A 20,793-nucleotide genomic window follows, 5' to 3' on the forward strand; every position below is an offset into this window, starting at 1 on the left:
AAGAGACGGTATGTAAGGTTTGGTTCGTAGAATCCGTGACATTATTTTCCATGACGATGATGTCGACATCCATTTCGGTTCCATTTTCGATTCGGTTTCGATTCAGATTTCGATTTCAGTTCCGATTTCCGGTTCTGATTTCAATTCCGATTCCAGATTCTTTTTTCATTTTCACATCAGGATTTCTTTTTCAGTTCCGGATCCGGATTCCAATTTCAGTACCGATTCCCTTATATATATATATATATATATATATATATATACATATATATATATATATATATATATATATATATATATATATACATATATATATATATATATATATATATATATATATATATATATATATATATATATATATATATATATATATTTGTGTCCAGTATTTAATAAAAATAATGTACATATATATATATATAGAAAAAAACCATTCATTGTGTGTAAAGTTATTCATTTCTGATTGGCTGTCGTTAAGTATTATTTTATTCGATTCATGTTTAAGCGGTTTATATTACAAATACCGAGCGAAGCCGGTTAAAACCACTAGTTTATTGATAATTGTATTATTTATACACGGCAGATTTGAGTAAAACTAGATCAAGTAATTTTTGAATATTTTCCAATATAATTGATATACATACATATATGTATGTATAATCTATACATATGTATATTATACTTTCCTCAAACTTATCAAATATAATTCAGTTGTGTTTACATACATGCATTGATAGAATACCAGTATTTTAGACTAAGAAATACATTTAAAAAATACACTAATATATGGAAGAAGAAAAAAAGAAATAACGAAATGACAAGTAGTGATACAAACATACATATGTAAGTATGATATGTATACTACATATAAAGAAGCATGTCAACAATTATATAAGAAGGAAAAAAGTCGATAAAATTTAAAAAAAATATACATTGTGCATAGATGTGATTCGAAAGAGAAAAATAAAATAACAACAACAAAAAAAAAATTGAAAAAAATAACCTCCTGAGCAATATTTTTAATACGTACCGTTTTCTTGAGGAAGGATACAAAGCCGTACCCCTTCGATTTCAGTGTCTGCGGATCTCGCACCACTCTGCAATCTCTGTAAAGGGGGAAAAGACAAAGAAAAAAATATGAAAAACCGGGAAATAATAGAAGAGTGTCAAAAGTTCAAGTGATTTATTAATCGTTTATTACGAAGTTGTGCTACAGATCGCCGCGGCCAAATTGCCGTGTTCGTATTATCGAGTCGCCGATAATAACCGTCACCCAAATCGATTATTGCAAATTACCGCACACTGATATTCCGAATTCGAAAGGACAAAACCGGAAAAGGGAATATTTCAAACGCGACAGATAATCTAACCCCTCGTAATAAAACAATGTTAACCCTTAAATTATATGAGAGCGTCTAAATCATGTTATATACATACATATGTATATAAATTTCCTCTTTTATAAGCATTATTAAATAATTCATCGATAAATTTGGAAGTGTTTATGCCTATTAGCATATTACGCTATTATACGTAAATTGCGATAATTAACATTGTGTCATCGACGATGACATTTAAAATTGATCAATTTTGATGTTAGCGTGACCCGCCTCGTTGAATATGTTCAGTAACAATTTTCGAATCGATGCATAAATATGAGATATTTTTTTAAAGTGTAAAAATATTAATCGTTCCAAATTTTTTTCTTGACACATAGCGTGTCGAAAAACTTGAATTTGTATCAATATTTATTATGCGGTGTGTAATTTATAATTAACGCAATTTTCACAACACAAATTAGTCATAAGAATATATAATATGCTCGTGCCGATGAATATTCGTGTTAACGCACAATTATTACATTCTGAAATACGTGTCAGTGTTTTTTTTTCCACATACGAAAAATTTAAATTTAAAACGAACGGTGATTCAAAATTCACGCAACACGCGGGTAGATACATAGTTTAATAGGTATATTACTAATTCGCTTTTACAAAATTTTTAATTCCCAATTCCTAATTCGCTTTTACAATAAATATTTTGAAATAATTAAACAATCTTTCCATTAATTTGTTGTATGCCTGTATCAAGAAAGCTGCTAATGACACAATCGCGTAATTAATTGTTAAATCGAACACTAATTGGAAGCCAGCGTTAGGAAACTGCTCGGTGAGAGATCAAAGTAAAAATTTTAAATGACTTGTAAGATAAATAGCGATATATATTTTAAAACGATTTTGAAATAAACAATTCCGAGTGTTTGTTTGTTCTTGGATTTTGAAATAAACAATTCCGAGTGTTTGTTTAAATTATTATAAAAATTTGAGGCCATTCTCAGGATAAAAGTGGCCTCCCTGCGTTGTCGTGTATTTTTACTGTCAAACTATTTTCTTTGTGTATGTTCAGTGCATGGAGCTACTTCACCGACTGCCAAAAATTGAATTTCAATTGATTAATTAATTATTATTATTTTTATTTATTACTTAATATTATTATTATATGTATGTACATACATATATTATTATTAATATATTAGTTATTTTATCATTCATTTTTATTATCTATGTATGTATATATTATTTAAATTGACGATGGGGATTGCACTACTCTATCGTCTGGAATAAAATGTATTATTATTATATTATATATACACATGTATAATATGAAATATATCAAAATTAGAAAAAAATTTACTCGTAAAAAATTTAAAATTCTGTTTTAAATTAATAATATACGCTATTTTTAAAAATTTGAAAATATGTACATGTGTATGCATTATGAGTAGTTTATTCATATGAATATACAATTAAAAAAAATATTTTAATAATGCACCCGATGGTATTTAATAGGGGGTATCGTAAATGTATTATAAAATACGAGAGAGAGAGAATTATAATTGAAAAATTTGTCATATCAGATTAGTCATGAATTTAAGTCGAAGGGGGTGACGAGTTGTGCAAAAATAGTCAGCAATCGACCGAAAATTGTAGAAACGTTCAAAATTACAAACCATAATGATAAAATAGCTTATCTAATCTGAATCTAGTCGAATTACATTAATTTGAATCTCGTGGTATAATATTAAATAAAATGTATACTTAGACATGTAAATACATACATATGTATGTATGTACATATGTAGATGAATTGAAATGAATGTTTGAAATTTAAGAACGACTGGTTTTATGGGCGCGGCGAGAACTTAAATGAGAAAATTTCCAGCTGTGTAAAAATGAATTTTCCGGAAAAATTGCAAATGCGCTTACATGCAGCTAAAGTACACATCTGTATTTATTCGTCGTGTAGAGAGAGGCTACACAGGGTGGTGAACTGGGGGAGGGTTTCGACCTTCACGAGTCATTAACCCCTCTCAGGCCAGCGGCGACAAACATTTTATATATTATTCAAAGCCAATTCGCGGCGTTCTATGAGCACAACATTTAGTGTGGGTGTGTGTGTGTGTGTGTGTATGTGTGTGAAATACTTACGAAATTTCTCCAAACTGCGTGAAGGCTTCCCTGAGGGTCTGCGTTTCAATCTCAGGGCTCAGGTCCCCCACGAATATGTGGTAATGCTCTGGAACAAAGCAACATACCGGGTCATCATTAATCATGCGCTTTTAACACGCCAGCTCGCGCGCACGCATCATAATAAATTTATTCATACCCGGGATAAGGTCGGGTGGGGAGTGGGTGGTATGAGGATAGAAAGGCGGTTTATGCGCGAGCGTAAAAATCGGTATGTGTACATATTAAATTTTAGAGCAGCTCGTGAAAATTGATACCGCGTAGCTAAAGGGGATGTTGTTATCGCAAAATGTATCGGAAGTGAGGAAAGAAGATGCCGTAATTTTGATATCTTAGGTACTTTTCATCGATAGGCAGTGTTCTGAAGCTGAAGATCGTCAAAATTTTGTTTGTCAACGGCATAAAGATACATCGATCAACGCGCTTTCATTTATTTTTGCCAACAAATATGGACGAGTTTTCATTACCATATATCACACAAAACAAATGAACTTCAAACTTCATAAAGGTGTTTGTTTGTAAGACTCATTTGTTTCATTTTAAATTAAAAAAAAAGCATTGTAAACGATGTCACTTGATATACATATATATCAAGTGACATATTTTTTAAATCAAAATAATGAACAAGGATAATATTATATGTACATATACATATGTGCTCTGTTATTGAATAATTAAATAATCACAATTATACATGACCTGTTTTCACGTGAAACTTGACTTTTTGCGTTAAAATAAGGTCATTTTGGCATCCTTATATTATACATATAACATAATTTTTTTTGTAGTCGAACTAAAGGTATAAACTCAAGAAAGCTCTCAACGACTTTTATTTTCAAAATAATTACAGAAACTTGAAAATAAAATTTCCACCATACAAACACTCATTGTGAACACTTGCGCGTTTTGTATGGAGACTTTCGAGCGAAATGGCGACTTTGAATTCTCGTTTCAGTCAAAACTTATCATAATCGACCTAAATAGGCTTCAATAGGTTAATATTAAGTATTAATTATTTAGTAAAAAAAATCTCAACTATTCTCAAAAAAATCGGTCTCTGTGACGGGCCCGAATGTGAAACGCCCGAAAACGCAAATATCGGAAGGCAAAGATCGAAAATCGAAAGATCTTAAGTCGAAAGATCAAAAAAAAGGGTGCATGGTAAACGGTGCATACTCACGTACATACTCAATTAATTTGCGCGAGCAGGATACAACAGGAACAAGAGGAACAGGCTTTTCTTCCCGTATTAATGTGCGCGCGCAGAATACGCGAGGAAAAGCCTGTTCCTCTTGTTCCTGTTGTATCCTGCTCGCCCAAATTAAGTGAGTATGTACCGTTTACTATGCACCATTTTTTTTCATTTTTCGACTTAAGATATTTCGATTTTCGATCTTTGCCTTCCGATATTTGCGTTTTCGGGCGTTTCACATTCGGGCCCGTGAGGTAGACCCCAAAAAAATATATAAAGAAACCAACTTTTTCGAATTTTTTTTTAATAAATCGATTGGTTGGAGGCAAAAGTCATTGTTTTAAATCAATGAAAGTGATAATGATATTTTTTTAATTTTTAACCATTGTGGCATTACAGGAATTTCTAATGCACCACAATGGTCGAAAATACAATATTATATCAGACAAGTAACAAAAAAATATATAAAGTAAAAATATACATTTAATGATATACATATGTAGATATAACATTCCTTAAAAAATTAAAGAAATGAATAAGTAAATGAAAATTGATGTCTGCATACGTAATTATTTATATAATACTATTTTTTTTCAACCACTTGTTAAATGTCAATTAATAATAATATCGAGATCATTTTGGTCATATGATCACTACATCTAATCTATAATTTGGAAAGAGACTTTGTATGTATGTAAATATCCTTGGTCGTCGTCGTCGTCGTCGTCTTCGTCGTCCGTAGATCGGTGACGTCATCGAACACGTGATTCGATTTTTTTTTTTTTTCGATCCATGGGCGCCGATTTTTTTTTTCGTTTCAATGGATTCACCCCCGCGGGGGCGCAAGGCGAGTAGTTTCATGGGGCCCCGCCAGGGGCGCCACAAGGGGCGCAGCCCCGTGGGGCTCAAAAGGGGGCGCCACAAGGGGCGCAGCCCCGTGGGGCCCCGAAGGGGGCCCGGGGGGCCCAGCCTCATGGGGCGCAGCCCCATGGGGCTCAAAAGGGGGCGCCACAAGGGGCGCAGCCCCGTGAAGCCCCGAAGGGGGCGCGGGGGGCCCAGCCTCATGGGGCGCAGCCCCATGGGGCTCAAAAGGGGGCGCCACAAGGGGCGCAGCCCCGTGGGGCCCCAGCCTCATGGGGCGCAGCCCCATGGGGCTCAAAAGGGGGTGCCACAAGGGGCGCAGCCCCGTGAAGCCCCGAAGGGGGCGCGGGGGGCCCAGCCTCATGGGGCTCAAAAGGGGGCGCCACAAGGGGCGCAGCCCCGTGGGGCCCCAGCCTCATGGGGCGCAGCCCCATGGGGCTCAAAAGGGGGCGCCACAAGGGGCGCAGCCCCGTGGGGCCCAGCCTCATGGGGCGCAGCCCCATGGGGCTCAAAAGGGGGTGCCACAAGGGGCGCAGCCCCGTGAAGCCCCGAAGGGGGCGCGGGGGGCCCAGCCTCATGGGGCGCAGCCCCATGGGGCTCAAAAGGGGGCGCCACAAGGGGCGCAGCCCCGTGGGGCCCCGAAGGGGGCCCGGGGGGCCCAGCCTCATGGGGCGCAGCCCCATGGGGCTCAAAAGGGGGCGCCACATGGGGCGCAGCCCCGTGGGGCCCCGAAGGGGGCCCGGGGGGCCCAGCCTCATGGGGCTCAAAAGGGGGCGCCACAAGGGGCGCAGCCCCGTGGGGCCCCGAATGGGGGCCCGGGGGGCCCAGCCTCATGGGGCGCAGCCCCATGGGGCTCAAAAGGGGGCGCCACAAGGGGCGCAAGCCCTAATAGGCATTAACTAAGGGGGGCGAAGCCCTAGACGGCAATTAATCATGGGGGCGCGGAGGGGCGAAGCCCTAAAAGGCAACTGATCATGGGGGCGAAGCCTTAGACGGCATTTAATCATGGGGGCGCGGAGGGGCGAAGCCCTAAAAGGCATTAACTAAGGGGGGCGAAGCCCTAAACGGCAATTAATCTTGGGGGCGCGGGGGGCGAAGCCCTAAAAGGCAACTGATCATGGGGGCGAAGCCTTAGACGGCATTTAATCATGGGGGCGCGGAGGGGCGAAGCCCTAAAAGGCATTAACTAAGGGGGGCGAAGCCCTAAACGGCAATTAATCTTGGGGGCGCGGGGGGCGAAGCCCTAAAAGGCATTAACTAAGGGGGGCGAAGCCCTAGACGGCATTTAATCATGGGGGTGCGGAGGGGCGAAGCCCTAAAAGGCATTAACTAAGGGGGGGCGAAGCCCTAAACGGCAATTAATCTTTGGGGCGCGGGGGGCGAAGCCCTAAAAGGCATTAACTTAGGGGGGCGAAGCCCTAGACGGCTTTTAATCATGGGGGCGCGGAGGGGCGAAGCCCTAAAAGGCAACTGATCATGGGGGCGAAGCCCTAAACGGCAATTGCTCATGGGGCGTGGAGGGGCGAAGCCCTAGAAGGCAAAGGCTCAGGGGGGCGCCGAGGGCGAAGCCCTAGAAGGCAAAAAAAAAATTTTGATTTTTTTTTTTTGATTTTTTAAAAATTTTTTTTTGATTTTTTTTTGATTTTTTTTTTATTTTTTTTTTTGATTTTTTTTTTTATTTTTTTTTTTATTTTTTTTTTGATTTTTTATTTATTTATTTATTTTTTTTTTTTAATTTTTTTTTTTTTTTAATTAAATTAGCTTAGTCATGTTTAAGCGGTTTATATTATAAACACTGAGCGAAGCCGGGTAATACAGCTAGTATCATATAAAGTTGGAGCTAACCAGTAGATTCTATGACAGAATCACTAATAACCATACTAACACACTTGTGAAGAGTCTCGGTGATTACAACAAAATGTCTATACCAATCAGGTATAAACACAGATTACCTAAACAAAATCTGCTTTAGGTCATCGACTTTATAGAGTCTTTAATTCATATTATATATTAGATGTATTATGAGCATTTATAAGAATTGTAAATAGGTTTTTGAGCTCTTTTTCCTATTACGCTGTACATATTAACATTGTAATAATATAATACTATGATTACTAACAAAATTAATTTAAAATCTAAAATAGAAAATTATCAGTAGATCAGTAGCAATTAAAATAGATATAAGATGTATTGTGAACATAATTTAATAATACTAAAAAGCATTTAAAAATCAAAATCAATATAAAGTTGAAAGAAAGAAAGAAAAAAATATTCGTAAAAAAATCTTTGCAATTTTTGTAAATAATAATGAAGTGCAATAATTGTTTTGGCTAAAACAGTAATTCACTCAAATAAGTATCTATGCATGTACATATTTTAGTAATATACATATGTATGTATGAGCAGTTATATTTGAAAATTGCAAAAGTCCACATTTCTTCATTTCAAGAAATATTTCGCAAAAAATTAATATGATGTTTTACTTTTGACAATATTTAAAAATTCTGGTAGCTTGTAATACGTTTATTCTACTTTTTCAAGATTCTGGACATGTCGAATTAAAAGAAGCATGAGTCCAGAAATACATATCTCGCAAAACATTAAATATAATGTTTTGCGTGAAGCAATATTTTAAAATACTGATGGCCTGTAATACGTTTATTTTTCTTTTCCGAGAATCTGGACATATTGGATTGATAACAAATTGTCAATTAAGTAAAAAAGTGTTTTTGGAACTGAAAATTGGACATCCATCACTTTCAAATATAATGGCTCATATGTTCTCATATTCACGTTAAAAACATAATAATAATCACAATGCAATTATAATTTTCAACATCTTTTTCATTCTGAAATTTTTTTACACATTGAATGTTTTAATTAGAATATAATAAAACATAGTAGAATTGAATCGAAGATTCCGATCTTCAATTCAATTTCACTCTATCGTACATATGTATGTATGTATGTATGTGTATATATAAAATATCGTATATATATATATATATATAAGGTATCTCGTCGAGATACCTTATTATGAGGAAAATAAATTCGGGTTATATGTATCTTTTAAGGGCGAAATTTGAATACGTATATTGCATATGATTCATAACTCTCCACCGTAAAGAGCAAAACTAGAAATGTAGATTGAAACTAAAAATATACTACTTTGTCTTGCAATTTTCGAGCAAGATGAAAAGAAAATTGTTACTCGTGGTTTCATAGGACTCGTATGAAAATTGTCTCACTCGTATGAGTAGAGGTCAAATCCATCCATCTCGCCGGCCTTTCATTTTGACAGCGTAGAACTCCGGAGATGACCGGTGGGAAATTCATCCCCAAGTGAAAAACCCGAATTTGAATCATAATTCAGCGGAGGACAGAATGCAAAGGTACAAACATATACACATGTATATATTATATATATTTTTTTAGATAAAAATAGAGACGATGAGAGTACACCTGGGCCCCACTTATATGGCAGGTTGGGTTCCAGTTCACCGTCGTATAGCTCGTGCAGCGAAAGCTGGCACGTACCAATACAAGCACGTATATTGTGTCCGTGAAGATATGAATAAGATTTTTTGTATCTGTTTTCTAGGACAATCAGTTGGTCCCTTTCATACGCACCCACTTTCCGAGCATGACAGAAACAACAATTATCTTTTGTATTGTTCAAAGTGTGCACTACAGGGTGATTTTTTCCAGTTTCACTGGTCAGTCACCGATCAACCCCCACACACTGACGTAACGCGTTCTTATATTGTTTGCTAATTGGTTAATTGAAGTTAGTTCATTAGAATTAGTGGATATATGATAATAAAATGCTTTGCAATAAAATTGGTTCTGGGAAAACACTAACGGGACAATCTCGCGAAATTGTGTATAATGTTTTCAACTATTTCATGCATCGTATAGTGAATAGTGAAAGTGACGAAAGAAATAGTTTTATGAAAAATTTATATGCTTCAACTGCGGAAGCGACTGGTGTTTCCAAAAGAAGTGTTCAGCGAATTGTTTGTGAAGTACGAAATCAATTTGTGGTGGCTAACTGCCACCGCCAACATCGCAACCTTCAATATCGGAGCCATCAACGAAACAACCTATATCTTCAGAGTCATATCTTCCTATATCTTCAGAGTCAAACAACCTATATCTTCATCAGATCCAGCAGCATCAAAGGTTATCAAAAATAACTACAGTGGATAGTTTTGATCAAGAGGTCATCAGGCGAACTATCTACGATTTTCATCTAGTTCATAAGACATTTCCGACCCTACAAAAGTTATTAGAAGTTTTGAAAGATAGTTTAAAATTTAAAGGTGCAATTTCTTAGTTAAGAGTTATCGTTCGTAGGCTAGGTTTCAAATGGAGAAAGATGAAAAATAATAAACAAATACTTATTGAAAAAAGTGTAATTCGACTGAAGAGATCCATATATCTTTCCAAATTAGAAGAGTATAGATTGCAAGGCCGCCCTATAGTTTACACGGATGAATCCTATATAAATAGCTCACATACAATGCCAAAATCATGGTCCGATGAAACTAGCAAAGGTTGCAGAGTACCGATATAAGGGTAATATGCTAATAATAGTTCACGCCTGTTTTGAAAAAGGGTTTATTCCAAATGCTTATATATCCATCTAAAATTAAAACCGGAGATTATCATAATAATATGAACGCGATTAATTACCAAAAATGGATTAAAGAAAAGCTTGTTCCAAATTTACAACCCCAATCTGTAATTGTTATTGATAATGCGTCGTACCATAATGTCATGTCAGAACCTATGCCCACATCTCATTCGTACGTACGTACGTTTGTTTTACTTATAATTAAAAAAAATGCTATTTATCATTTTATTCGTGGCACGTATTCAAATATTAAATAAATATGCCATCCAAATTATATCATAGATCTTAAAAACATTACACGATCGGTTGAAATAAAATATATAAATATTAGCGTGTTTCTTTCAACAGCCTGTATATGAAAAATGCATTTGTGTGAGTACTGTGTACGCGCCTTCTGTAGCTAATATACCTATAAAACGAAACATTGTCTCTGTTTTTTATGTGTAAATTCACGTAAAGCTAAAAATACATTGAAATTTTACATTTTATTCGATGGATAGTCTTTTGATGAACAGTTCTAGATCGAGGTACACGTATATACGTTGAAAAGCATTAGCGGGTAGGGATACAGTACTAGCACAAACGGCATTGTTTCATGAGTACCATCATCCACTGAAACAAATCGTCAACGATGCCTACTCGGCTGGCCAAGTTAGTCATATCGAAACAAGACGAAACTTAGCATATAATACGAAACGGAAGGATTCACTGAGCCGTGAAATCGTAGTTTGCATGTATCATGTATGTAGAGTTCGCGGCTTTGAGCCAAGGTTGAGTGCTCGCATGTCGGATACAGGGTTTCGACAACAATATCCAAACACCAACTTAAGAAACACAGACATTATTATTATACGCACAGATTTTGAATTGATGATTTTGCTTTTTATGCAGTGGGGCCGGAAAAAAATTAAAGTCTGGAATGTTCCGGATTTTTTCTCCACGGAGTGACCCCGATTCCGGTAATTAATGTGTAACAAAAGAACGCTTTCTCATCTTCGCTTTAGCGGCCGAGGTCGTCTCGAATTTTTTTCTATCGTTCACAGCCGCGTTTTGCTTCCCATCCCTTTATCCCCGCCCTCCCGTTGCTTGATGTAACGTTAAGTGACACTAATGGATTTTGCCGCGAAAATTTTACAGTGGAACTCGAAGACGTTTAGCGTTTTGGCGCCGTGAGATATCGTTTCCGGAGGAATTAATGCGTACGAATGTATTAAACATTTATATTTAAAACGTAAAGTTCATTTGAATCTGGAGTGAAAAAAAATGGTGTAAGTGACTTTAGAACGCTTTTTAATATTATTTTTCATACTGTAGATGTAAAGTGTATAAAACAATATCCCACTGTTTTATAAAGGAACTTTGTGATTTTTGAGACCCTTATTTAATATAGCCTTACATATATCTACATACATATGAATATATATCAGTGCTAGTTGTGGATCAAAGACATTCCCTACTATGTATTCTGTTATTTATTTTTTTTCCTTATGTTCAGTTATAAAAAGTTCTATTTTTCTTTTATATTTTTTTATCATATTTTTCTACTTTTGATTTTTATTCTATGTACATATAATTTTTTTTCTCTTGTTTTCATATAATATTAATACAATATTTTAACCAGTTGCGTGGTCTAGTGGTGAATGTTGAATTATCTCGTACTTGTTGTTATGAGTTCGATTCCCGCTAAGTCTCGCTATTGGCCAGACCTTGGTTTGTCAAGGTCGATCGTTTCTTATCAGAATTTGCCAATTTTTCTGATTTTCATTGAAACGATTCCTGTAAAATTGGCGTTTCCTTCCCAATTTTCTGTTGCGAACCTTTAGTTATTGTTATATCTTAGGTTTCGCCATATTGCTCACCATAGATGTCTCTGTGGTTGTTTATCGAATATAAAATTCATAATGTTACATGAAAGTTATTCATCGTTATTTATCGTATTAATACGATATTTGTAATATCTGACGATAGATGTCAGATATTGTTTAGATTTACATGTATCTATGTAATAATTATGTGGACCAGGAAGGCGCATTTGGGGTTTACCTGTTAAGCCTTCCTGGTATATTTGTATATATGTATGTAAAAATATGTATGTAAAAAAAATAAAAATAAAATAAAATAATATAAAATATGTAGGCCATTGTGTGTTGGTAGCAATTGATTTTTTTTAAATTATATTTTAAAATGATGTCAATACGGGTTGCCCCCAAGCGACAAATATAAATTATAAATTTGAAATCATATTCGAAAAGTGGTCAAATAGTAGACAGTATGGTTTTAGTAAATTTGACGAGGAACCGTTTCAACAATGAAATCAGATACATACATAGGTAAACTCTGATAGGAAAAGATCGACTTACAAATATTCAAGTTTGAAATATTCAATATTTCAAATAATATATAAAATGTAAATATCAAATATTTCAAGAGTCACGAATATTCAAGTGTGACCATCAGCAATGCAGAAATACTCGAATAAAATCTTTTCCATGGAGGACAACACAGAGCTTGAACCCGGGAAGCTCTCGGTGGATAGCATTAACGCAACCACCGAGCTATACTGTCGGCTCTTAGCTCGCAAAATAGCAATAAGTTGCGCAATCTAAGGCTAAAAAGATTATTTTTGGGGTTTTATTTTTATTTTTGCCAGTTAAGTAGGTAGCGTTCTAACAGTATTTGCAGCGTGGTACGGGGCTGTTCGTCCAAATTTCAAGTTTCTACGTTAATTATTTAGTGAATGGCATCCATTTTAAGTTGTGCGTATTTAAATTTTTTTAACAAAACAAATTTTGAAAGACTTTTCGCAGTTTACGAGTTTGGAAAATGTAATAATCAGTAAGAGGATGAGCCGAAACAACAGTATCGAATTAGGAGGAAAAAGTTTCGTTTAATTTTTGGAATACCAGGTGTAATGTGACACTTTTGATTTATTTAATATACATATTATAATAGTAGCGTTGATTTAAAATTACATATATATTATCGTAGATTCGAGAGGGATTAGGTAATATACATATGTACATAAGTACTCGTGCTCGGAGCCGTGCAACAAGCACGTATGTAGTTGAATAAACAATTTGTGCCTGGAATCCCGTAGATGGCTTTCAGGCATGCATGCCACTTGAGCTTCAATTTAAGTGGATTCCGCAAATTGATTTGCAGAACATGTCGGATTTTGGGGATCAGGATGAGCTACTCGGCCCACAAAATAAATCTAAGCACTCCAAACGCCTCCCCCCCGAGCAAAAATTTATGTACGCGTTCAAATATAATATTAACATAAAACTACATAAGTAGAATGTTGAATATATGTATACACTTAAAGAAATATTGGATTTGGGTCGCGTTATAAGCCCATCGGTTGACGGCTGGTACTACAATGTCGACAATTTGTCAAACGCTCTTTGACGTTTGTGCTCGTAGACAGAAAAAATAACGACCTCTACCTTATTAGCACTGTCAACACGGGAAATTAGTTTAATCTACTATTGAACACCCACTTATTATCCAGTATATTAATATAAGTTTCAGTTAATTTCTCACTATTTTATATATCACACTAAATTAATAGGATCTAATCGGATGGGACATGTGTGAGGCGTGATAAAACGAGACTCGAATGATTATCGTTAAATGACGACAAATATATCATACTACACACGTATTTGTGTATATCAAATTCCACACGTATTTGTGTATATAAAATGTTATTGCTTTGTGTATTTATCATGTCTGTTATTAAGTTCATGCAAGTCTGAAACGATGTTTAAGGAACATCGTTGTTGGACTAGAGACGCGCAAATACTGGCGCTTAAGGTACGCGCGATTAGGTTTCAAAATTTTTTTCGTACCTTAGCAATATGACGAAATATCCCATATGAGAGGTTTTTAATGTAAAATTATTCCATTTATAAGATGAAGTGAATTAAAAAAAATAACTACTTAAATGGAGCTTGAAATAAAAAAAGCCCTTCGAAAATCGGTAAATTTACGATTTTTACAAACTTGAATGGCTGCAGTGAAAATTTTTTAGAATTTTTATATTATTTTTTACGGCTTTCCCACGATACAGAACGGCTTTCCAACTAAAGTTCCAAATTCCAAAATTCACTGTTTTCGATGTACCCTAACATTGAAAACAGTGAAGCGTAATGACACTATAGTAAAAATACATAAAGCCAAAGAGTAGCTCACTGGTTAAACGATTGTTTACCAATTGAGACATCTTGGGTTCAAATCCCGGCCAGATTTGAGTTATCATTTGATTTATGTATATATACGCTTATGGCGAGATCTGGATGGTTATTAAATCCAGATCTCTTGCTAGAATTTGTCAATTTATTGAACCTAATTGTTGTGATGAATCCAATAAAGATCGGTATACCCACTCAGTATCTCGCAAATTCATCGCATATTGAATTTGATGATTGTTTAATATGCTTTCCTATGTACATTCTAGAATGTGTTTAGTCAAAGGTGTCACCTTGGGAAAATCTGCCTTGGATTCCAATAGTAAAAATGTACAAAAAATAAATAAAAACTATTATGTAGCGTTTTATTTTACAATTTTAGAATTTGCTTTTATATTAAGAATTCGGATATATCTACTGAAAAATAAATGTAGAAGGCTACGGCGCTGATGGTTTTCGAGCGAACAACTTTTAACGACATTCGACGAAAAGGCAAACTATTGGGAATTAAAACGGCTTTTGCAAAAATTGATTCCCGTCAGGAAAGAGCTACGCTGGAAAGTGCCACGCTCGGGGAAACGACTTTTCCGAGACAAAGTTTTCTGAAAACTTAAACTCGAGGGTTGCTCTTACTTTTCGCTTCAGTTTTATTTTTCCAGCGTTTCCAATTGTTAAATGGATTATGTAAATTTTTGCGCACAATTATCTAAGACAAATGAACAATGGAAAGCGATCGAGAGAGCGGGCGAACGAGGAAAATGAATTAGGAAAATATGCGAAGTAATGCGCCGGAAAAGCCGCGGTACATAATGTACATTAGGCTCAACGACTCGTGTCTGAGAGTAAGTTGTTTCGTGATAAATATCACAAATCACGAAACGCTCAAAACGCTTTCGCTTCGAAAAATAAAACTCACTTCTCTATGACTCTACTACGCTTTTATCTTACCTTAAAATATTCGGCTCAAGTCCTCGGGGGATGTTTGAGTTAAGATCGGACGCTTTTAAGAAGCTTTAAGCTTTGGATGCTGAACGCGTTAATACTCCGGAGAAATAAAGAAACGCTTCAAAAAGGAAAAATTTCACATTCCACCCCTCCTACAAAGAAAGAATTTAATTTATTTTTTCATGCACGAATGGAGAGTCGATTCTTAACTGTTTCCATGATATCCACTCTTTATTTTATAATTACGTTATTAATTTTCTTTTTAAATTTGGCTTAGTAAAAAAATATCTACGATGAGCTATGTTACTGGTTGTATCATATATCATTCATTGTCATAACTAGTCTTCAGTGTTAGCTGGATGCTCGTCAAATAATAATAGACCACTAAAAAAAAAAAACATGGTTGACAATAGTAATTGACAATAAGCAATTTTTGTACTAAAAGCATCGTCCCAACGCCAAATTTTGGTCATGACTAGATCTCAGATTTTGACCACGGCAAAATCATTTTTTGGGTAGGACAATAAGTTGCCGATGGTCCGTATTGGTAATATCTAAAAGCTATCGGAAATATAAAAAACACGTCAGTCAGAAGGCGAATTTTGGTTCTCGCGGTTCATAAAAAAATATTCAATATTAGATGTCTATTGATTTGTTTCTTATAATTACAATCAACATAACGTTCCCTTCTTGTTTAAAAAATAATTATTATTTCAGAAATTATAATAATTCCTTGAAAAATATTAAATTACAAGAAATTTTTTAAGCATGTAATTAATAATAATGAACTATCGATCATTCAACTATGTTTCATCTACGACGACTATGCACGCTTGTGAAACGTTTATTGATGTCCAAAATGGGTTAGTAGCGCTATATGGCTTTCATCACAGTAAATTGGCGATTGACATGTGAAACCTAACCTTAATCTATAATTATCATACACGAATCTTAACCCCAACGAATTTAGAAACGGTCGGTAATAATAAGAAACACAAATACAAATATGAATATACCTATACATATGTACATATGTTTGAATTTCTTGATTTATTTATGAGCACCATTGTTTATATTATTTATATTGTACTAGCAGCTAGCTGAACCCGGCATGCGTTGCAATGCCACAATAACGCATGCAATTCCCGTTGCGTTCCCGTTCCCGTTCTCATTCCCGTCCCCGTTCCCGTTTTCGGTTTCGTTCCCATTCCCATCTGTCGGAAAAATGCAGACAGACAGCAAACAAATTTGAAATTATTCAATTATTTTACCCTAACAACGCAGGTCGCGACGTGAAAACATTTGAAATTATTGCGTTGCAATGCCACTCATTCCCATTTTTCCCGTTTCCGTTCCCGTTTTTGGGCGATTTTTTTTACAGTAAGCTTTCCGGACATGCATTATTTGTAAAAATTTAATAAAAATGACAATCTCATTCTCGTTCGGCAGATAGAATAGCACGAAAGCCATGTGAAACGTAAAGGAGGTAAGTAAAAATCAATAAAATTGTCTTAGAAAGCTACTTCTTTACGTACTAACTAAAAGCGACCATCTGTATAAGGATATACGGATCATTTTTCTCTGCTTCGATTGACTGTCTAAAATGTAGAGTGTACATTCTATACACATTACCAATCGCAAATACCAAACAGTCAAACCGAAGCTGGCGACCACGGGACTACGGCAGATAAACGACTGCCCTGAACTGAATTACAAACCGGTTCAACTAACCACGTAGCGATCGGGATAAATAAATACTTCTTGACTGTTCGCGAGTCTCCAAAAATATACTAAATTTATTTTCTTTTTTTATATGAGAAATTTGTGTGGGTAAATGCTCCGGTATCCCTTAAATACGAGCCGAGCTGCCCCTTAGATATATGTACATATATAGAGAGCCTTATATTCCCTTCCATTCACTCAATCGATGCGATTAAAAAAATAATAGAATTCGTCGAGTGCGATATAAAAATAAAATAAATAAAAATAAATAAAAGAAAGGTATTGGCGTTGGCCACGAGAAGCTACAGTATCGCTACGGCTGATCCCAATTCAATTTGTCCGTCAAAGGAATACCCCTGTAAAGAGTCTCTCTTCGTTAATATATTTCCGCTATATATACACATACATACATACAAATATACACCTACACAAGGACCTATGTCCTATAGAGTCCTGTTCGAACGCTCCCGGAGGATTTATTCAAAGCTCTCTTCCTTCGGTCGTTTTCTTTTGCCCGGGAAATTCCTCGACATTAAGCCAAATCTGCTCAGGATTTTGCGAAAAACGTTTTGGTCGAGATTGAGTCCCGTCGAACGTGCGCTTTCGAGCCACACTATGTTTTACATAGATTTTTGGAAATTGCACGTCGGTATGCGGTATTTAATATCAGACGCCTGTTTAGCTATGGGTCATCGTTCGCTATAGCCGAATTCTTGACTTATTATGTCTGTATATAAACCATAATATTTTTAATCAAGGGATAAAGAGTTTAGCTGGGAAATTCAAGAATGATAACGGGATACGATTTTGATTGTATAAAAATGAGAAAAACAATTACATGTATTCCTCAATATACATGTAGTAATATAACAAAATAAAGCTATCCTATTTTATAGCGAAAAAAAATTATTACGTACTGAAATGTTTCTAGTTTTATTATTAGTACTTGTATAATTTTATTTAACTTAAAAAAAGCCAACTTTATTCATATATTTATTATAAATATTTCTGATAACAATACAATCAAAATGTAAGTAAACGTTTTATCCTAAAACTTATTTACAAAATCTTTCGATCTGTGGTAAGATGTAGTGATTACTATATCAATTAATTATTATATATGTATGTATGTATATTCAATACATGTATTAAGATCCGTTTATATTATCCAGCACTGCACGTCAACAGCTCGGAACAACACTGCACGGAAAAGACTACTTATATTCATGCTATACAGCATCGCCCGTTTACAGCACGTTTACATTTGTTTCGGACAAGTGCGGGGAAAAATCGGCTTACGTATACATTACAGCGCGCGACGACACTGCGCAATATTGCTTACGTCGTATCGTCGAGTCAATATTGTCAGAATATGACGGTTCCGAAAATATTTATAACACTTTCGTTATAATTTTTTTTTAATAACACTTTCGTTAGAATAAGGGTGCGCTCACCACTATGACGTCACGTTATGCGTGAAAATTTCTACAGTGGACAAAAAAAGCCTGTTCTGCTTTACGGTGTTCTTGTTTGTTCTTGTTTCTGTGACATGTACTGCTGTATAATATGAAGAAATCGTGTCAGTTGCTACTGTTGCGGGTTCGTCAAATATACATCACATTACGGAACATATGAATGTGTCCATATACATATGTATGTATGTAGAATGTACTAAAGGATGTTTTGGGTTCTGTTTTAACGTGCAGTCGCCGGCTTGAGCTGTGCTGGTATAAATAACTTTTATTAGTAGTGTGTAGATATGTCGTGCTTTCCAACAATCGAGACATGAAATGGGAAATTTGTATGCATGTAACTTAAATAGTGTTTTGATATGTAATAAAAACTTATGCATAATATTCCCAAATTTACTAAAGCTCAATATCCAATTCAGCTTTTTTCTTTGATTATATTTATATATATATATTGGTTAGTTGTAATATGATATCGTTTAACATTGAGAAGTGCTGCTCTTTTAGCTTCACCAGATCGCAAAACCAACTTAAATACTCTTACCATTTAAATAGCATTAAGCTAAATTCGGTTGTGAGTTTCAGTAATCTGGGAATCTTATTGTTAAAAGGGCAACAACAATGTTGGGTTTCATACTGAGTGCAAGTAAACCTTTCCAGAGTGCATTAGTACTAGATTTGTTAGTACGAAGCATTCTTGAGTTTTTTTCTATTATATGGAGCCCTAGAGATAGCTTCCATTGTTTGAGAATCGAGAGAGTACACAGGAGGTTTCTCAGATATATCTACATAATAGTATACGAGCACTAGGTTATAATTCCCTCGAGTCACTACGTAGAGTATATTTGGGAAAAAAATTCTATAAATTACTGGTTGGTTTGGTGAGTAATCCTCAAATTATTGCAAAATTCAGCTTCAATGTTCCCAGCCAACTCAAATATGTACATTAGATACTCAACTGGGGCCAATTTGATGGTTTCGTCGCCTGTTGCCAGGAGCATCAAGTTCCTCAACCAGATTTCTATTTATTAAAGGGGGGGGGCTAAGTTCATCTAGGGGAGGGGGGGGGGGGTTAATTTCAAGACCGTTCGACTACAGTCCAGATCGAGAAAATGCTTTAAATAACACATTATAATTGCGATCTACATATATATATATATATATATATATATATATATATATATATATATATATATATATATATATATATATATATATATATGTAATTTATAATATTCAAGGTTGCAAGGTCAATGACCGGGGTTTGTTTATACATAATTGTGGGTATTGTAAATTAAACATACATTTTTACTTACGTCACGCGATGTAAAAATACGTACTTTTGATAGATTCCCGATTTCTGTTTCAGTTCCAATTCCGATTAATTATTACTATTCATATTGTAATTTTATTTTAAACCATGTATCAATCCGAAAGCACCCGTTGAACTTTCAACGGGCATAAAACTAGTGTACATACATACATATATGTATTAGTGTATAATATGTAATAATATCGGCTAAGAAGTCTCTAGTGAAATATAAAAAGTACTTTCGGATTAAACCCCGTGGATAACATTGAAAGGTAAGATATAAATAAGTAGCTAACTACATACATATAACCTTAAAAATATATATTATTTAACGGCCGTGTTCGGGGAGAATTTACTTTGGGGACGATAATTTTACAACCCCTAATAAAATTATTACGGTGCGGGGTATCCAGAGTAAAATTATTCCGCAAAGTAAATTTGAATAAAATAGTGATAATTTCTCAATCGACCGATTTATATAACACAATGGAGACGTTTGATATAATAATAATAATCGTACGCGCTTTCAATATGTCCGAATTCGGATCGTACAAAAGCCAGCAGGAAGTCGGCGACGAAGCCTTCGCTGCTAAAAAGGTATTTCATCCGAAGAATCACATTCGTCGCCAATGAGATTATTCCACCAGTTTAAAAGCTCTTTCGGGTGCTCTTTTATCTTTAGAAACGACGAACGGGGGTGGCTTCGAAATTGATTCCATCGCGATTGATCAGAATTAAATCTATTCCCAACGAGCTTACCATCTACATACATACATACGTACATATCTACGTTCTAAAATTAAAATCTGAGCGGAAAATTTTGTTCAATGATATTTTGCAACCCAGACGGTTTTCGAAGTGTGTTCGTTTGCAAAAAGTAGAGTGGTTGAGATTCGGTCCAGGATTTTGGATGCCATTTTGGCGGACGTCGCATGCATG

The 20,793-nt window shown here is 35.4% G+C and overlaps 1 protein-coding gene across 1 annotated transcript in view; it reads right to left on the reverse strand.

Moving 5' to 3' along the window:
• LOC143923217 (cytotoxic granule associated RNA binding protein TIA1) overlaps positions 1 to 20,793 on the reverse strand; it is a 46,178-nt gene that overhangs the window by 18,647 nt on the left and 6,738 nt on the right. The window contains exons 2-3 of the mRNA XM_077446773.1: positions 3,489 to 3,576; positions 1,031 to 1,106 (exon numbers count right to left, since the gene is read on the reverse strand). Of these exons, the coding sequence (XP_077302899.1) occupies positions 1,031 to 1,106; positions 3,489 to 3,576 (164 nt within the window). The remainder of the gene's footprint in view (positions 1 to 1,030; positions 1,107 to 3,488; positions 3,577 to 20,793) is intronic.

This window comes from Arctopsyche grandis, chromosome 3, assembly GCF_051622035.1.
Source record: "Arctopsyche grandis isolate Sample6627 chromosome 3, ASM5162203v2, whole genome shotgun sequence".
In the NCBI taxonomy this organism is placed as follows: Eukaryota; Metazoa; Arthropoda; class Insecta; order Trichoptera; family Hydropsychidae; genus Arctopsyche; species Arctopsyche grandis.